This window comes from Microtus oregoni, unplaced genomic scaffold (genome assembly GCF_018167655.1).
Source record: "Microtus oregoni isolate MIOR12 unplaced genomic scaffold, Mior012 000001F_ref0000356, whole genome shotgun sequence".
Classification (NCBI taxonomy): domain Eukaryota; kingdom Metazoa; phylum Chordata; class Mammalia; order Rodentia; family Cricetidae; genus Microtus; species Microtus oregoni.
Genome location: NW_024543060.1, coordinates 82,106,590 through 82,125,769, shown reverse-complemented (window position 1 = coordinate 82,125,769; position 19,180 = coordinate 82,106,590). Strand labels below are relative to the sequence as shown.

The 19,180-nt window shown below is 40.1% G+C and overlaps 1 protein-coding gene across 1 annotated transcript; it reads left to right on the top strand.

Annotated features, from left to right (window-relative positions):
* The first annotated feature begins 7,642 nt into the window (after nt 1–7,642).
* On the top strand, nt 7,643–8,839 carry Ccer1 (coiled-coil glutamate rich protein 1). Its single transcript, XM_041665673.1, has one exon. The coding sequence runs from the start codon at nt 7,643–7,645 to the stop codon at nt 8,837–8,839; it is 1,197 nt and encodes a 398-aa protein (XP_041521607.1).
* Nucleotides 8,840–19,180: the final 10,341 nt, after the last annotated feature.

Sequence of the window (19,180 nt, the reverse complement as noted above, 5' to 3'; positions counted from 1 at the left end):
ATGGTCTTGTGAGAAAGTATTTCTTATAAGCACAGTGTGCAATTTCCTAATGACATCTATCATCTTTTCTCATGTAATTTTCAATTATTTTTTATCCATTTTATATACCAACCATAGTTCCCCCTTCCCCTCTTTCTACTTCCTCCCCACACCCTCTCCTACCGACCCCCCATTCACTCCTTAGAAGGGTAAGGCATCCCATAGGAAGTGAACAAAACCTGGCACATTAAGTTGAAGCAGAACTAAGCCCCTTCCCTCTTTATTAAGGCTGAGTAAGGCATCCCACCATAGAGAATGGGCTCCAAAACGCTAGCTCATGACTACCCTAACTGTCATCATAGAACCTCCATACAGTAACTGATGGAAGCTAATGCAGAGATCCACAGCCAAGGACCAGGCAGAGGTCCCCAAGTGCAGTCAAAGGAAGAGAGGAGAGAATATATGAGCAAGGACAGTCATAATCATGATGCGGAAATCCACTGAGACAGCTGACCTGAGACCTGTAGCGGGAGCTCAAGAACTCTAGACTGACAGCTGGGAGCCTGCATGGGACATCTATCATCTTTAAGACCTGTGTTTCTCTACCTTTGAAAATAATGTATAGGATATGGAACATACTGAAGATGCCATAATAACAACCCTGGAGAAGAGCAGGAAAAAAAAACTTTATAAGGGAACTGGATTTTTTTTAAATCTTTGAAAATGAATAATGATGTAAGTACATGGTTAAAATCTGAAACAATGGAAAGGACTTGCTCTTGGGTACAGAACCCCAGGTTCCAGTTACTGATCTTATATACCTCCATAAAAAATGTTCCCAGAAAAAAGGAAAGTAATTCCCCCTTCTATAGAAATGTATTTCTGTTGGCTGGTAGTGGCGCACAGCTTAAATCCCACACAGCACTTGGGAGGCAAAGGCAGACAGATCTCAGTTGAGTTCGAGGCCAGCCTAGTCTACCAAGAACATTCCAGTTACATGGATAAATCCTGTCTCAAAAAACCAAAAATAAAATGAAGAAAAAGAAGAAAAGAAAGAAAAGAAATATATTTCTCCAAAGGTAATATATGTATATATGTGTGTGGGCATAGTACCCAGTACTGTTACATGTCTGTATACATGAGCATTCATTTTTAAGTGCAAAAGATACTAAGTATTCTGAACCTTACTTGTGACATTTCAAAATAGTCGATGGGGACATTTCCACATGAGTACAGCCCCTGGAATTCTGAGACGTTGTCATCCCATTTCATGGGATAAATTCTGCATTTATACCAAAATTGTAAATAATGGCCAGGCTTGAGCATACATAACTATATGCTTGAGAGTACCTCTATAGTGACTTTGATAAAGTCAAAGAAATAGGATTCTTGGTAAAATACTATTAAGTTCTTAATAAGTATTATGAAATAGACATACAAGATATTAAATGTATATTTCCACCTTGAGCAGAAAAGTTTTGTTACAGATTCTACACCTTGGGTTGAGCACCATTAACACTTACACTCATTTTGACCAGTTTTATGTTTCTATATTAACCTCCATCTGCTGAAAAAGAAACTTCTCTGAAAAAGGTTGAGAGCTACACCAATCTACAGCTATAAAAATACGTAGATGACAACGATACCATGTGCCCTCAATACAATAAAATAGAAGGTTCTCTTCTAGACTCCTCAGCTACATTGCAATAACCAAATTTCCCCTTGTTCTATATCATTTATATATCCACTACCCATAAACATTAAAATGATAATTCAAATTTTAGAGCAGTTTTTCTAATATGAAAGCCGGCATGGGACTGACCAAGGCCCTCTGCATGTATGTGACAGTTGTGTAGCTTGGTTTAATTGTAAAGCTCTTGCAGTGAAATCAGGATCCACTCTAGTACTTAAGCTGGATTTTTGGAACCAATTCCCCTTGCTGAGTCGCCTAACCCAACCTTGATGGGTTGAGGAGGGGGGACTTGGTCCTGCCTCAACTTGATGTGTGATGCTTTGTTGAAGCCCATGGGAAGCATTCCTCTTTCTAAATGGAGAGGCATTCTTGCGAAGTATAATTGATGTGGGAGAACCCTACCTATTTCAGGCAGCACCTTCCTAGGAAGATGGGTGTGGCTTATACAACAGAACTGGCTGAGCCAGTGGGTCAAGGAGTAAGAAGCCTTCCTCTATGGTTGCTGACTCCAGTTTCCTTCCTTGAATTCCTGTACGGAGCACACATTTTCCCTGTGTTATTCATACTGTCTATTTTCTCGGTTTTCAGAAAGTCCTTAGTTATTGCAAGATTAATAGCATTTTCAAAAGCTGATACTGAATGACACTACACAGATGACACTTTTATTTTTAAATACATTGCCTTGATAGGAATAGAAAACACTCTCTGTATTTATCGTAACATTAAGCATCTCTTTATAAGATGACTTAATGGTTGATAGATGAGAAAACTCATACCTGATGAATTTGTAAATTAGCTGTATATCTTCCCAAATCTCCAAAGAATAAGTAATTTCCCCAAGCTCTCTCACTCCATCACAAATGCTCACTTCTTTTCCTTTAATTGTATATATATGAGTAAGTATATTATTTATATGTTTTCAGGGCTGACCACTTGGTATTAGATAATCCGATGAGGAGGATTGTCCCTGGGGAAAGACTGATTCTTCCTGTCTCAGCTGATAACTTTCTACAGGTCTTTATCCAAGTTTGGGGCCCCATTAGATTTCCTCCATCTACCTGGTGTTAGAATTATTCCAGTCTTGATCAAGCAGCCATACTGTAAGCCGCTGGCTGTGGCAAGTTGGTGTGTTTCCAGTAGCGGACGGTATTTCCCTTCTGTTAAGTGGGTTTTACGTCCATTAGATAGATGTTGGCCACTGCCAAGTTATAAGCACTCCTGCTACATTTTTACAGACATATTGCCATGCTGATCTTTGCTGGGATTCACAAGAGCCACAGTGGGTGGGGCTATTGTTTCCGTCCCTGTCTTCGCAGCTTATATAACGCTCCCCCCCCCCCCCGTACTAGGAACTTAGATCTCAGGGAGGAGGTTGGTGAGTCAGATCTAACATGAATCTTCTGAATCCTCTGTCTGAATTATGTGGTGTCTTCTGCAATAGGGACCTACACTGAACGTCTAGGAGGCAACCAAGGTTGAACACTATAGCCTATAATGTTTTGGGAGTTTCTTGGTTTCACCCAACCAACAACTGAAACAGAAGTTTCTTAGGCCTGATACCGGAGTTCTTTGCTAGTTTATGACTCTTAGGAGGAATATTTTCACCCTAAGTGACTTAACTTCATGTGTGTGTGTGTGTACAATTTTAGATACATATAAAATGATTCTTTATGTCTTTTTCAAACATCCTTAGTGTTCTTTATCCCTGTTCCCTCCTCTTTCTGTAATGTTCTCTTACACCTTCCCAGTTAAAGCCACTCGTCCCCCTCTTTTCGATGCCCCTTTCATAATCACCTGAATTCAAACAATTAAAACATATTTTTATTATATCTTGGAGAATTTCATGCAAGTTTTTGATCATTTCTGCCCAACATCCCTCCCTGGAAAAAAAAAAAAAACAACTTTCTCACTTCTCACTAATGCTTTGTATATTCATGTAACTTTGTATGTGTTTTTTTAATCCTTCAAGATCAATATTTGCTGCTCATATATTCTTGGATGTGTGGTCTGTCACTGGGGAGCAGTCAGCTCACCGGGGGGTTAGATTCTTAAAGAATACTAGCTGCCTCCCTTCTCTCACAGCTAGTAACTGCCAACATCTCTATGGCTTTGGGTATTTGTTTGCCCAACTTCTGTCTGGGATTGTGTCTTGCATGGGTGTTAAACAAGCTGTTGAAAAGACTGTGAGTTCATATGTGCCCCTATCCTGCTGTATGCAGAAGTTGATGTTTCCTTGTGGTCATTTATTCCTTCAGGCACTTACACTCTTCCTGGCCCCTCTTCTTCAGTGATTCCTAAGCCTTCGGAGGGAGTTTGGTTTCACTTTGTTCAAGGTTGTGACTGTGCCCTGGTTCTTCCCTCTTGAAGTAACAAAGCCTTTAAATAACTTTTGATTTCTGAAAGAAGACCACAGCTGAGAGATAATGGGTTTTTAAAGACTTTGGAATTTAAAAAAGACTGGATACTTTAGAGACTGAATTTTTAAGTATTTGAAACTTTAAAAGACCATGGGACATTTCAAAGTTGAAATGCTTAGAATGCAATGTTATTCATATACAATGATATTAGTATATGATCTCAGAAGTGAACAAGATAGGAAATATTGTGGCTTAACAGTACTGTATCGCTGTGTCAAGTTGACAAAGGGGTCAGTTGTCCTGTCTAGTTCTATGTCAACTTGACATAAGGAAGAGTCCTCTGGGAAAAGGAAAACTCAGTTATGAAAATGTCTCTATAAGACTGGGCTGTAAACAGACTTCTAAAACATTTTCTTAACTAGTGATTGATACAGAAGGGCCTAGCCCATTGTGGGTGGTGCCATCCTTGGGCTGGTATTCTTGGGTTCCTTAAGAAAGCCCAAACTGAGCAAATCAGAGCACAAGCCAGTAATCAGCATTCCTCCATAGATTCTGCATCAGCTCCTGACTCTGAGTTCCTGTCCTGTTTGAGGTTCTGTCATAACTTCCTTCAATGATGGACTAAGATGTGGAAGTCTAACCTAAATAAACCTTTCATTCCCAATTTACTATTGGTCAAAATGCTTCACCAGAGCAATAGCAATCCTAACTGTAGGGGAGTGTAAGTGTTAACAGCTGTGGAGGTGTAACGCTATCCTGACCAATCAGACAGCCAAGCTGTACTTAGAGCTGCAAAGGTGCATCTCTGGAGGCTGGAGCCGCAATAGGACAGCTCAAGCCTAGAGAGAAAGGTGTCCTAACTTGTCCAGAAGCCAGGTTACCTGAAATTGGGATGCAGTGGGGGATGGTCTCCCTGCAATCTCACTCCTCTCCTGGACAGCAGCTACAGATGAGTTCTTCTCTGTTCCCTTAAGGGAATGTCCTAGCAGTCCTATCAGCTTCTTCTTCAGTCCAAGATGTTACTTCTTTGGCTAATAATCTGTAAAAGGGGAAGCCCCTGCAGACATGTAGCCATCTCCTCTGGCTCTGTCAAAAAAGTTATTACTTGGTCTCAGCGATGTTTTTCAGTTCTGTCCCCTAAGGAACATCTCAGTCAGGTTCTTCCCTTCTGCAATGGCTAATGAAGATCATCACCCAAGACTCTTTTGAGAAAGAGATTTATTTGGAAAGGAGTCCAGGAGAGTGGCTACCTCTGCCAGGGTGGTGAAAGGCCTCCAATTGAACAGGCAAAGAGGCTAATATAGGGCTTCCTAAGGACAGAGTTTTCCCAGAGAGAAAAAGGATCAGTTAGTTTTCCCTGGTAAGGGACAGGGGCAGAGATGGCATGTATCGGTAGGCAGGCTAATGTGACATTTGGGGGGCCCCACCCTTAAACAGAGAACTACAAGAAACTAATGACTGCCGGAAGAAAGAAAATTAGCCTGTCACAAAGATGAGTGCCCTTACTGGTTACCAAATACAATATATAAAATATATGAAACCACACATACAGTATATGTGTGCATGTAACAATAATAATCAAAGAAAAGAACTATTGATTTGAGAGTGGGGTGTCATGGCAGGGGTTGGAGGTTGAGTACATGGAAGGAACTGGAGGGATAAAAGGGGAAGGAGGAAACATAATTCTATTATAATTTAAATTGTATATATTTGTTAAGTGAGGCATTTGTGTCTCTTTATTCTGAATAAAGACAAATGCTGACTGATTTGGGATGAACTACTACTGCCACCAAGTGTTAGGATTCCAACACAGTTATATATGTTTTTCCACTGAAAATGTAGTATAAAGCATGCTAACCTATGCCACTGTATAATATCACAAAACTGTTCAAATAAAGTGAATACTAATGAATAGATAAAATATATTTTACTGGATTTACTTGATGTACTTAGTAAACAAAGTATAAGATGAACACCATTGATTTTGTTTCCACAAATGCCATGGCCATTGTTGTGGCAAACAGACTTACAGACAGGCAGACACACACACACACACACACAACCTGAAAGCTATGTTTTTCTAGGAAAAATTAAAGTGATTTTTTTTTACTGTTTAATAACGTGAGAAACTATGGGCATTAAGTCCAGGGCATGTAGCTGACATTTGCTCCGAGTTCTTGCAGATGGCCTTTCAGTTATGACATTAACTTCCAGTTCAGAGAATAATGGCTGTATCTCCACTCACAGCCACAAAAGAGTCCTGTTCTCAAAATCAGCTTCATGTTGTGTTCTATGGTAATGTTTAACCAACAGATTCATCTGGGGGATACTAGAATTAAGTATGGTGCTTTCTCATATGTATTCCATTGTATCATAAGGGGTCTACTAAAGATGAGTTGATAGGAGGATGATGTTAGGAACTTATCTCTACGGTCAAACAGGCTTGGGTTTAAAGGCTAACTCTGAAGTTCATCAGTCTCCAAGACCCTGGGCAAAGTCACTTCAGTTCCAGAATCTATGAAACCTGGTCATCATCTTTTGAAGTAGTCAGGGACTTTTTTGTTGTTGTTGTTTTGTTTTGTTTTGTTTATCGAGTGTCTCTGTAGTTTTGGAACCTATCCTGGAACTAGCTCTTGTAGACCAGGCTGGCCTAGAACTCAGAAATCTGCCTGCCTCTGCCTCCCGAGTTCTGGGATTAATGGCGTTCACCACAACGGCCGGCAGTTGGCAAGGATATTATATGTTTTAGATGCACACGTAGTAAATGTTTGTGGTCACGTTTCATGTACCACCAATCCGACTTCTGAACTTGTAAGAGTCGGGAAGAAATGGGGTCCCAATTTCCTTTACTGCAGCCGCTCTCAGAGCAGTAGAAAGAGCGTTCTCCCATTCCACTCTCCTGAAGGAGAAGGCCCATATTCCAACAGACCCCAAAAGAATTAAAATAGAAATTTCAAACACCTCCCTTCCCCAAGCGTTGCCAGGGTGTGAGCATTGCCCACCTTTACCTCTGCCTCAAATCCTGCGTCACAAAACCTCTTGCGAATGTTCACTGCACGTCTAGTTCCAGCGGTAACCCTGCCTCCTCGCAGACAATGCCAAGTCCACTCCAATTGGCTGTCGTCCTTGGTAACCAAGGACGCGGTGGGAATGCGGGGGTGGGGGTGAGGGGGCCCAGCCGGTATATAAAGGCTGCCACTGCCCACGCCCATTCAGTCCGGCCAGGACGGCGACGGTGAAGCACCTGGGTTGAGAGGGAGGAGCAAGGTAACAAGCGATCCCTGCCTCTCCCGTCCCCAGCCCAAGCCTCGTGTGAGGCGGTGTGTGAGGGACCCGGGAGTGGCTCTCACAGCTCATCGCCCACCAACACCTTCCTCCCCCACCATCTTTACCCCACCCAAATCACCTGGGCAAGACAACCCAGGTGCGAAAAGAAAGTGATTCTGAAGGAAGAGCTAGCAAGTGGAGAAGAAAGAGGGCAGGCGAGGTCATAGACACTAGCACTTGGCCCTAGGGACCAACAGAAAGGCTCTTCTGACTGACCATCGGATCTGGCCAAAGTGACAGCTCCTAGGAGGCTACCACTAGGAAGACTCGTGGAGATCCCTAAACCATGACCCAGACGGTCAACGAAAGGGAAGATCCCCTCAATCTGGGTGGAGGCGGCTGGGCATCCTCCATTCCATTGCGCACTTGGTCCTCCTATCATCGAAGGCAGAGGGGCGCTCAGATGTCCAAGCGGCGGTACCGTGATGGCACCAAATCTGAGTATGAGGCTCCCAGGAAACAACCCAAGCAACAGCATAGCCCTGGCCCATGGTACCAACCGCCCAGAGGGCCCTATTGGGCGGTGTACTCCAACTGGGGACGCTGTGGAGAGCCCTGGCGCCCACCTCTGATGGCAGACCATAGCCCCCTGTGCCCAGCGCAGATGATCCGAGCCTACGGTCTGCACCCGGTTTGCCTTTGCTGCTGTTGCTACTGTAGCGGGCCCTGGAACCCCTGTTGGGAAAGACCCCCTGGCAGAAAGAAGCGCTGGGGACGCAGGAGCCGTGGCCTGCGCCGCCAACCTCGTCGCTCCTTCCCGAGGAGCCCACCTATAGACCTGAGCAAGCTGCTGCGGCCGGTCAACCTTTACGGGTGGCGGGCGCCTGGGATGAGAGCGCCTCGGAACACCACTCAGTTCATCATGAACCAAGTCTATGAAGACATGAGGCAGCAAGAGAAGATGGAGCGCCAGCAGGCGGTGTTGAGAGCGCAGCATGCCCAGGCCAGTGGCACAACGCCGGGAGACTTCACTGTCAACGAGGCGCCTCACTGCAGCGTCGAGGAAGACGCCCAATTGCCTGAAGATCTGTATGGCTTCATGCAGGATCCCTCTCTAACCTTCAGTCCTGCTCCAGTGCAGCAAATCCCGTCTCCCACCCCACAGCGGGTAGAGGAGGAGGAGAAAAATGATGATGAGTGTGGAGAGGTGTGTGATGAAAAGGAGGAGAGCGAGGAGGAGGACGAGGAGGAGGATAGAGAGGCAGAGGATGAAGATGTGGATGAGGAGGAAGTCGAAGAGGCTGACAATATGGAAGGAGGAGAAGACGACCAAGAAGAGGAGGATATGTTGGAAGAGGAGGTGCTGGAGGTGCAGCAGAGAGAGGAAGACAAATTCTTGCCTCTGGGAATGCCTTTGTCAATCCTAGTAGGGGACGAAGAGGAAAGAGAGAACTTTATAAACTATGACTTATTAAGCCGAGAACAAAGAATTCCCAATGTGCCGGAGGCAGATCTGTTTATGGTACCGGACATCGGACATTAGCCATTAGCCATCAGGAAGGGAACTGAGAAACAATAATGGAACTGAGTTGAGGCTAATGGGGATTACCAACTTATTAAACGCAAATTCAAAATTGAGTTCCATTAATAAACATCAATGTAAACACCTTCGTTGGCCACTATAAAATATTTAAACATTGGTGTGTTTGTGTATGACTGTGATGGGTGGGGGAGGGAAAGATTTCAGATATATTTTATTGGAAATGATTAAAGGCCAAATATTTTATTACTCCAGTTTGAATATTTTCATTTGCTGTCTCCCTCTTCAGACAACTGAGATTTTGTAGTTCAAAATTTTTTTTTTGCAATATCGAAAAACATTAAGCTTAATGAGCTTGCAATCACCAGATTTTTGGCTGTCACCTGCTTAAGACGCATGCATGGTGACCATTGCCCTTGTCACTGAGGGCACTGAGAACAGCCCTTTTCTACAGCTGTAGATTTTCCACAGAAAATGTCAGAGTTCATTTTTGAGGGCTGTATTTTTGTAACCCCATTTGCAGGCTGTTGCCATTGCTCATTCATATTCCTTACTCCACAGTGCTATGGATCTTCCTCAGAGGAACATGAAGTTGCTTCTGTGGAACTGGTTATTGGCCATGGCCTCAGCAATCCATAATCCATGGATGGAGAGGATTCCCCATGGTCAGAAGTCAACTTGTACATCTAGTTAAGATCCAAGGTAACTGCAAACAATGGCACACGGCTTAGATTTTGAAGCCTTGTTCATGCATATATTCCTTGCATATGTTCAGAGGAAAACAGAAACTTAGTTTTGCAGAACAGATTAAAGAAATGATTGTTGACTTTTGCGCGGGGGTAGAATATCTAATTTTGTTTCCCAGTTTGTCTTCTTTAAAAAAAGAGTAAAAATGATGTGCAAATATGAGCCTGTGTGAATAGTTTTTGATAATTTATGGAGAACACATCATTCCAAATAGCTACCATGGTACAAAGAGTTTTAAGGAGTAAAAACATATCTCCCTCCAGTTGTGTAAGTTCCACTGACAGCATTTGTCTAGAGTCATCCATGATGAAGAATTTGACTACAACAGCTTCAGAATTCCACCTTGTCAGTTAGGCTTCTTAACGTGATACACTAGTATTTGTTGGTTGAACAGAATATTTTCTTATTGATCTCTTTCTTGGGTAGGTATTGATTTATTTGCAGGATTATAGGCAATTGAGTAATAAAATTATTAAAAATGTTCTCATTTGTATTTAAACATCTCAGGTCTATGCAGCTGTTCTTCAGGGTCCAACGGGATGAAGGAAAAAAACCCTCTTTGTAAGATTCTACAAACCACACCATACATTACAAATTACATCAATAAATATCAAATATTTTATGGTAAGCTAGGAAAGTATTACTTTATGTATGACTCAGTCTAAATGTCCTATCAAATTGATTTAAATTGGCTACTAAATGCCTTCCTGTTGCATTTATTATACACACATATAGTGAAAACAAAACTCTATGTCACTGATACTGGCCATTCATACACATTAAAACTCAAACGTGCTTAACTCAAAACATTTGTGAAAAAATCACTATGGCAAATGAGTATAGCTCTCTACTTAAGAAAGCTATCTAGCTTTGACTCTCTTTACAATATCACACCTAGAAAATTCTCAATCTCTCCTTGTAAGAGATACTTCTTGTAAATCTAAAACTTCTAATTTTTATTATTTGTGAATTTTATCCATGCATGCAATGCATTAGAATCATACCCATGCCACTCAATGATCTCCCTTGGTTTCCTGACACACCATCTTAACATCTTCCTAACTTTGTAGCTTCTAAAAAATTAAATTTAGCAAATTAAATGCCTCCAAAGCTTTTCTTTTTTTTTGTTTTTTGTTTTTTTGTTTTTTTTTTTTTGATTTTTTGAGACAGGGTTTCTCCGTAGCTTTTGGTTCCCGTCCTGGAACTAGCTCTTGTAGACCAGGCTGGCCCCGAACTCACAGAGATCAGCCTGCCTCTGCCTCCCGAGTGCTGGGATTAAAGGCGTGCGCCACCACCGCCCGGCTCAAAGCTTTTCTTTTTACATCACTACTACAGATTGCCTTAGTCTCTGTCCTACCACTATGAAGAGACACCATGATCAAGTCATTTAATTAGGGGCTTTCTTAGAGTTTCAGAGGTTTAGTTCATAATCATCATGACAGCGAGCAAGGCAGCAGGTGTGGAAGACTGCACATTGAGAAGATTGTCCAAGCAGACATTCTGACCTTCAGGTGGTAAAGAGCTACAGAATGTTATGGAACAGCACTCTTCCATAGCCATAAGCACTAGCTCTGATTTCTTAACACTTTGTCTCCTCGAAGCTTTTCAGTAATGAGAAAGGGCCATTTCTCCATGGTAGATGGTTACCTCCATGAGCGAGTCTCCCTTCAAATGAGAAGCTGGTCTCAAGGGTGCAGGCCGTGAATGCATCTGTCACTTTGTTTTCCAATTACTCACTTGGGACTGTAAATTTTTACAGAATAAATCACCCTGAATCAAAGGCTTACAGATGTTTGTGTTGAAAAGTCATAGGTTCAAGCCTCTTTCATCTTGCTTTATGTAAATCATGCCTGGATATTTCCCATGTGAAGGACACTTGCAGAGGTATGTATAGCATGTTTAAATGCATAGTCATAGTTCCAGCAATAAGAATTCTCAGGGATGGTGGACATGGCTCAGTCAGTAAAGTACTTGCTCACAGACATGAAGACCCAAGTTCAGATTTCCAGTATTTATATAAAACGCTGAGTGGACAGATAATGTGGAATGTTTTTCTATATATGTGTAGCATTTACTGGTTGATTAATAAGGTTGTTTTAGCAGACTAAAGCCAGGTGGGAAATCTGAACAGAGATATATAGAGACAGTAGGTGGAGTCAAAGAGATGCCATGTAGCCACCAAAGGAGAAGGTACCAGGACATTACAGGTAAGTCACAGCCTCATGGCAATATATAGAGTAATAAAAACAGGTTAATTTAAGATGTAAGATCTAGCTAGGCATATGCCTCAGCCATTGGCCAAACAGTGGTGTAATTAATATAGTTTCTGTGTGATTATTCAGGTCTGTGTGACTGAAAAATGAAAGTGCAGTCTCTGTCTACAGATAGGTACGCATCTGAAACCCCAAGCCTGAAGAAGTAGAAGTAGATGCCTGGAGGTCACTGGCCACCTAGCCAGCTGCTGATATGCTCTACATTCAGAGGTGAGATAGCTTATCTCAAATAGACAAAAACAATGAAGAACTCTCTCTGTCTCTTTTGGCACACACACACACACACACACACACAAAACCAACCATAAACATACAAAAAAATAAATTGGATGAGCCTTTGTACACCAATTTGCCCCAAATTTTCTCTACAAGAAAATATAGAAAATGTAAGATATCTTAGATAAGGTAAGGGTGTGAGGCATTTAAAATATCTTTCCACAGACAGATCATGAACTATCTGAATCACTGCTTCTTGTACATGTGTCCCTACAAGTCATCCTGCTAGGTTTCTATATTCCAAAAATTTTTCTTTGATGTTGCTTTTAAAATATTTTTTTCCAGATTTAAGACACCGATGATTCCAGACTACAACAGACACGTCTCATGATTTGAATGCTGAATAGCTTTATATTGCTACCTCACACTGAGTCAATACTATATCCATTCAACATTACAGTTTTTTTAAAAACTTTTTTAAAATATTTATTTGTTATGTATACAATAGTCTATCTGTGTGTATGACTGCAGGCCCGAAGAGGGCACCAGACCTTATTACAGATGGTTGTGAGCCACCATGCAGTTGCTGGGAATTGAACTCAGGACCTTTGGAAGAGCAGACAATGCTCTTAACCGCTGAGCCATCTCTCCAGCCCCTCAACATTACAGTTTTAAAAAGACATTTTAAGAAGAGAATCAGTAGGAATGGCTGTAACACAAGCTGGATGCTCTAATATATTTTCATTTTTTCAATCGGTTCAAATTTGATGGGAGATATTGACTATCTCAGTATAGTTAATGGGAATACATTTGTAACATGTAAGAATTAAGTTTTATATTCCTTTTTACATGTTTCAGACATTAAATGGCATGTATGGAGCTATTACATGATGTGGACATGCTTTCACAGTCTCACAGGCATTTGAAGTATCTATGGTGGAGAATTCTTACCTATGGATATACTCATATGTTCCATGTGTATTTTAATTCTATTAATTTAAAATGTTTGCCTATATAATTTGCTACTTCTCAAAATGCTTCAATTGCCTTATATCCTTTAACATTTACCATAACTAAACACCACCACCAAAGTCAGAAATTCAATGCTCCAAATGCAGTCAGGGGTTTTGTATTTTGTTAACTTTTTACTAATGGTAGGATCTCCTTGAACTTGGAGATCATAATGGCAAACGGAAGTTAAGACGAAATCAGATGGCTTCTGTGTTCTGGCTTTATATCCCAACCCTTTTCTTCAAAGTCAGTATTCTCATTTTTAAAAGTAAGTAAAATGTCAAGGTTTTTATCTCTTCTTTAAAATATTATGTGGTTCCAAACTACTTTCTGCACAAATATTTAAATAGAAAACACTATTAATCAAACTGACTCTTTTTTTTTTTAACTGCTATGTCTTACAGGCTCTGAAAAACTTAAATTCCCTAGTTCGATATACATCTGCCACCTAGTGGCCATGATGCACATGACCCGTGGGAGAAATCTGTGCCATACCTAGTAGCATTTTTGAAAGACAGCACAGATGGGACTGGTCACCTCTCTATGTATCAGTAGCCATGAACTAACAACACATGCATGAACATAAAAAGAAATCGTCACGCCTTAAGTATTTAATAATTGTGTATCTCCTAATTTAATTTAAAATAATAATCAGTTCATTCAAGAAAAAAGAAAAACATAGAATATTAATACACATAAAATAATATGATTGTGTTGGCAAAATGCACTATAATTATATATTTATTTCAACATATTGCTATGTGACTCTGGGTTTTTTTCATCCAGAAGACTAAGATAAAAAAATAGATGCTTTGAAAAATCCTTAGATTTGTGTATTTTAGATTTCTGTACAGGTTTTTATGCAGTTACAATAGCATACTTATATTTTATCTAAAGGATTTTCACAGTGAATCTGTTGAATCTCTTTTGACATATAGGCCACTAATTATCATGTTTTTTCATTGACAATGTATTTGTTTTGTTTTAATGGTGCCAGTAAGGAGGACAATTAACCAATTTGTGGTTTACATGCTTAGATATGAAATCCAAGTTGCCAAGCTATATAATGTTTCTTAACTTCATCTTAAGAGTTACGAGTAACAGTATGTGTTCCTTCTTTGGCTTAGTTTTAAGAGAGAGAGAGAGAGAGAGAGAGAGGTGTGCCGGCTTCACATAGGACCTGAACATCATTTAATTCATTGATGGAGCCAGTCACTAACTAGAGAGCAACAGCTTACTAAGGAAAGAAACAAACTGCTGGTCTCTTGCTGGTCAGTCAAACTGAGAGTAACTAATATCTTTATAAGAGCCCTAGTTCCAGCTCTTTGCAGCTGTTTAGATAGACACACATGTCCCTGAGAGGGAGTCTGTATGCCTACATCATTCTTAGTAATGCCTTCAGCTCCGATTCCCTTGCGAGAGCAGACACTACCTTTCCACAGCCTTCACATTCCGCTTCACGGATACTTTGTGAGTCATAACCAGTTGTCCATGATTCTATTCCTCCTCATAATATCTATAGGGCAGAGAGTGGATCATCTATGTCCAGTGTAGAATCCTTAATGCTATCAATGTTTATGGAGCATAGAGAAACTAAAAGGAATATATGAAACAAATGGTGGCCATTAACGAGTTCTAACAGAGGACCAATAGTGACTTATAATGACTTCTTCCAGTGGAAACTAAATCCACTTGATGAAGGTAGCACGGGGAAATGTAGGTGGGGGTGCCAACCACATCTCTGCCATTTCCAAAGCCTCCTGTCTTTGTAAATAAACAGATTTTTTACAGGAACTAAAAATAACATCTGTAAATATAAAGAGCAAATTCTTGGCTTCACAATCTTGGTGACCAACGACCAAGATTGGAATCATCAGGAAAATGGCCCTCTTTGGAAATGCTCGGCGCAACATTCCTTCCCAGAATGCATACAAAAAGACACGTTGATGTTAATGTGCCTGGAATAAAACTTTTAAACAATCAACACTTACTTTATTCTATGTTATCTTTATCAAACTCTTAACTTGGGTGGAACTTGATACTATTTATACATTCTGAACTCACCAATAAAAAGGCTGGAGTTAGAAACTACTAAAAGATCTGGCCTTGGCTGGATGGCTACTGTATGTCAGATTGGAAGCCAGTGCTCCGTTGGCTAACATCATTAGATGAACTCTGAAGTGGAGAGAATGTGAATAAAATGTTACAGTCACTTTGGATTATACAAGGACGCAATTTTCATTCAATATTTAAAGCCATACTGCATATTGCAATGCTGTCTTTGCAAAGTGCTGAATCTCTATTATTGAAGTCCAAGGGTTTTATGATAAATTATTTATAGTATGAGATATTTTAAAGAGAGAGAGAAAAAAAGCAGAGAGCCAAATTGTGCTGGCACATCATTAAGAGAGTTATTATGGCCTCTTCTAATATGGAAATAGAGCGATCATTCTAATTGAGAAGTCTTTAATTCTCTAAATTAACTATCACTAATGAAAGTGGATGAAAATGGAGAATTTCTGGCTCCCAGGTTTAAGGAGTCATACGACTCTCTAGAAAAATAAAATCCAACATAAAAAGTAAACACTGTATTTTCAGAAGATCAGAAAAGACAGAGCATGAGGAAAAGTCAAAGTGTATCAACTGGAAAACGTTTGGCCTGCGGAAAGAATCAGAAATTACAGTGGAAACTATTAAAATTTAATGTGCTGCATTTTCTTGTATCTTGCACACTGAAGGTAACCTGTGCTTCCTACACCTACTAATTACCAACTGAAGTTGATAAATTCATCTTCACTTATGCAATCATGTTTTCTTTTTCATAACTAAATTAATCACCATTCCCTAAAATTATATGTGTATACAGCACTTTTGAGCATGTGTGTATACATTTACATATGTATACATAATTTAATAAACAAAAGCTTACCATTGGTCTATCACCACCTCTTGGTTGGCTATGGAAATTACTAAAGTAGCAACAATTACCAGAAAGATACTCCGAGTAATTAATATCTTATTGGAATTATAGTCTTCTGCACTAGGTCCATTTCTTAAATATCTTTCATTGTGTAGGAAGGCTATATTTTTATAAGGTTATATATTTTGTTAATAAACACTTAGAGCAAAGGTCACAGCAAACTTGGGGACCTAGCATTAATTAACTTGCACAATCTGCTATGTGTCTCTACTAAATGATAGGAATTAGTTTATAATTTATGGAGTAGCCAGGATTATGTTCAGAACATTTTACCAATAGTTATATGAACAGTAATTGCCCAGAACACAGGCCAAAGAGCACCCCATAAATGGCTAAATTGATAAGTAATAGGCTCTGTGTCATGGGCTTATCATTTACTTAGTAGGGACAATCTCTAGGCAGGATGTGACCTCACAGTAGGGAATGTGATGGAATGAGAATGTCTCATGTCATAACCCTCGCAGCTTTGCTTTCCTCTCTTTAGACTTTTGCCTACTCCACAATTCTCCTATAATAATACTCCGAACATTAATACATTTAATATCTACCCATCACAAGGTACCTATTAGCCAGAGTTTTGTATAAATATAATGAAAGAAGACACAATACATTTATTCATAAAAGATTCTGACAAATGATGGGTAAAGGCCTTAGGAAAAATAAGCCCAGTTCCTTTTTTAAAAAATACTGATTTTATTTTTTTCTTTTAAAAGGCCACATTTGTATGAAGTATTCTTCATAGCTGTCTACTGCTACTCACTTCCAATTTCCCATAGGAGACAATAGTCTGACCCTCTCCCAAGTTTTTGTCCACTTTTTTATATTAACAAGTATGAATTCACTTAGTATTTTTCAGATGTATTGGTAGTGTGGCCATTCACAAGGTATGGACTTATCAATACCCACATCCTTGAAGAAGTATAATTTTCCTTCCTATAGGTGCCAGGGACTGCCCTTAGCACCTCTACATAGAGTGGGGCTTTGGAGACCTCTCACTATGCACTCAGTTTGCAATTTTACCTGGCTTGACCATGTGCAGATAATCATCGCTTCTGTGAACTGATGTGTTCAACAGCTATGTCATGTCCAAAGGTCAGCATTTCAACACTCTTTCTACCTTTCTTCTGGAGTGTTCCCTGAGCCTTGCGGTTACATATACTTAGCACTCTGACTGGTTATTAGTCCTCGTACCAACCACTACCACCAGATTAAGAAACTTTTCTAACCGAAGTTGAGTGTCACACAGATCTATGGGCAAAAGGAAGGCAATTTGACAGCATGACCCCTTAACAAAAACATCAAAAGCAGGCTCCCCACTAGGGCCTGTGACCTGCCTAGTTGTAATGGTATATTATTTGTATTTCTTGCCTGAAAACCAGAGGCAAAGCTAAATTCACTAGAGGTCAGACAATGGTGGCACACACACACTTTTAATCGTGGGATTCAGGAGACAAATAGATCTTTGAGTTCAAGACCACCCGGGGCTACACAAGAACAATGTAGAAAAAAATCCAGGTGGTGGTGGCTCACACCTTTATTCTCAGTCCTAAAGAGTCACATACCTTAAATCCCAGCACTAGATGGATTATAAAATGGGAGGAGAAAGAGGCCTAGTCTGCTTAGTTTACAGTTGCCCAGTCTTGGGAGAAGTAAGACCTCTCTAGTGTCTTAGCTGCTTTGCTTCTCTAGTTTTCAGTGTGAACCCCAATTTCTGTCTCTGAGTTTTTATAATTCATTTTACATTCATGGGCTTTTAATCAGGATTGTAGAACTAGGCATGAAATCCCTCCTGTGGAACAGGTCTCACAGGCCATCAGAGAACAATTGTTATCACCATAACCAATGCACTATGTTTACATTAGTGGGTGCATCTTGCCCATAGGGTCAGTACTGAAGCAGGTAGGGCCAAGCATTGGGCAACACTATTTGTGATTTTTTTTTTTCTCCTCATGCAGGCCATACAGCGCCTGCCTTCTGGCATTATGTAAGTTAGCCGTCAGTGAAAATGTTTTCTGTCCAGTTTAAGGCTAATTTCTGACCTGCATACAAACTCAGTGGTGTTTTCAGTATTAGGGTCTTATCACACAGTTAAGGTAGGCAAACATTTGCCTGTATTGTTTGCGTGACTCTGGGTATCTGTAGAACCAATTTGTAGGAAGGTATCCTGTGTCTAGCTCTGAGATTTTCATATAATATTCCACGTCTTCTGGGAGCACCTCTGTCTACCCTTACAGGATATTCTGTTCAAATTCTTGTATATAATATTTTTGTTAGATTATAAAATTAATAGATTTCTGTAAGGTTTCTTCATTTATACCTCATTTAGACTAACCCACACTTATTCTCTTTACCTCCAAGTTACCCTATCCCTCTGAAAACTTTAACACAGATGTACCCCCTCCTTTTTCCTTTTGTGCCACCTAGGTTCTAACAGTGCTCCCTAATTATTTTCCCCATGGGTTAGAAGATAACAGATTCCATACATCTCCACATGCCTCTTTTATTTCGGCAAAGCCATCCCAACCCCTTCATTTCCTATACCCACCATATTTGAATTTTTTTTGGACACAGTACTCCACTTCTTTTTCATTTTACTCAAATTTCTTATTTCTTCCTCCCTATGGTTTCCTGGCTTCAACATGTACTTCATTTCAAATATATAATAGATTTGAAGCTATGATCCATATATGAGAGAAATCGTGAAATGTTTGTATTCAGGGACCTGAGTGACTGTACTCAGTAAAATTTTGTTAAGATCTATCATTGAACTGCACTCCATATTTTTTATGTTTAATATGATATTTTGTATAAGTACAGCATTTTTCTTATCTATTCATTTCTGATGGGCAATTTATACATCCATTGATAGACATCTTGGTTAATTCCATCTCCTAGCTGTTATGAACAAAGCCATAAAGAACATGGAAGTATCAGTATCTAAGCAGTGGGATATAAAGTCCTGGGGTGTATGCCCAAGTGTAATATAATTATGTCATAAATTCTATAATTCCTGAACTGATGAAAATTCATGAACAGTGGAGATGGTTCAAGCCATATAGTGCTTATGACACAAGCATGGGGAGCTGAGTTCAAATCCCAGTTTCGATGTAAAAAGCC

Bases quoted from the DNA above. Each gene is read 5' to 3' on its own strand.
- Ccer1 (XM_041665673.1), top strand. From the start codon at position 7,643: ATGACCCAGACGGTCAACGAAAGGGAAGATCCCCTCAATCTGGGTGGA.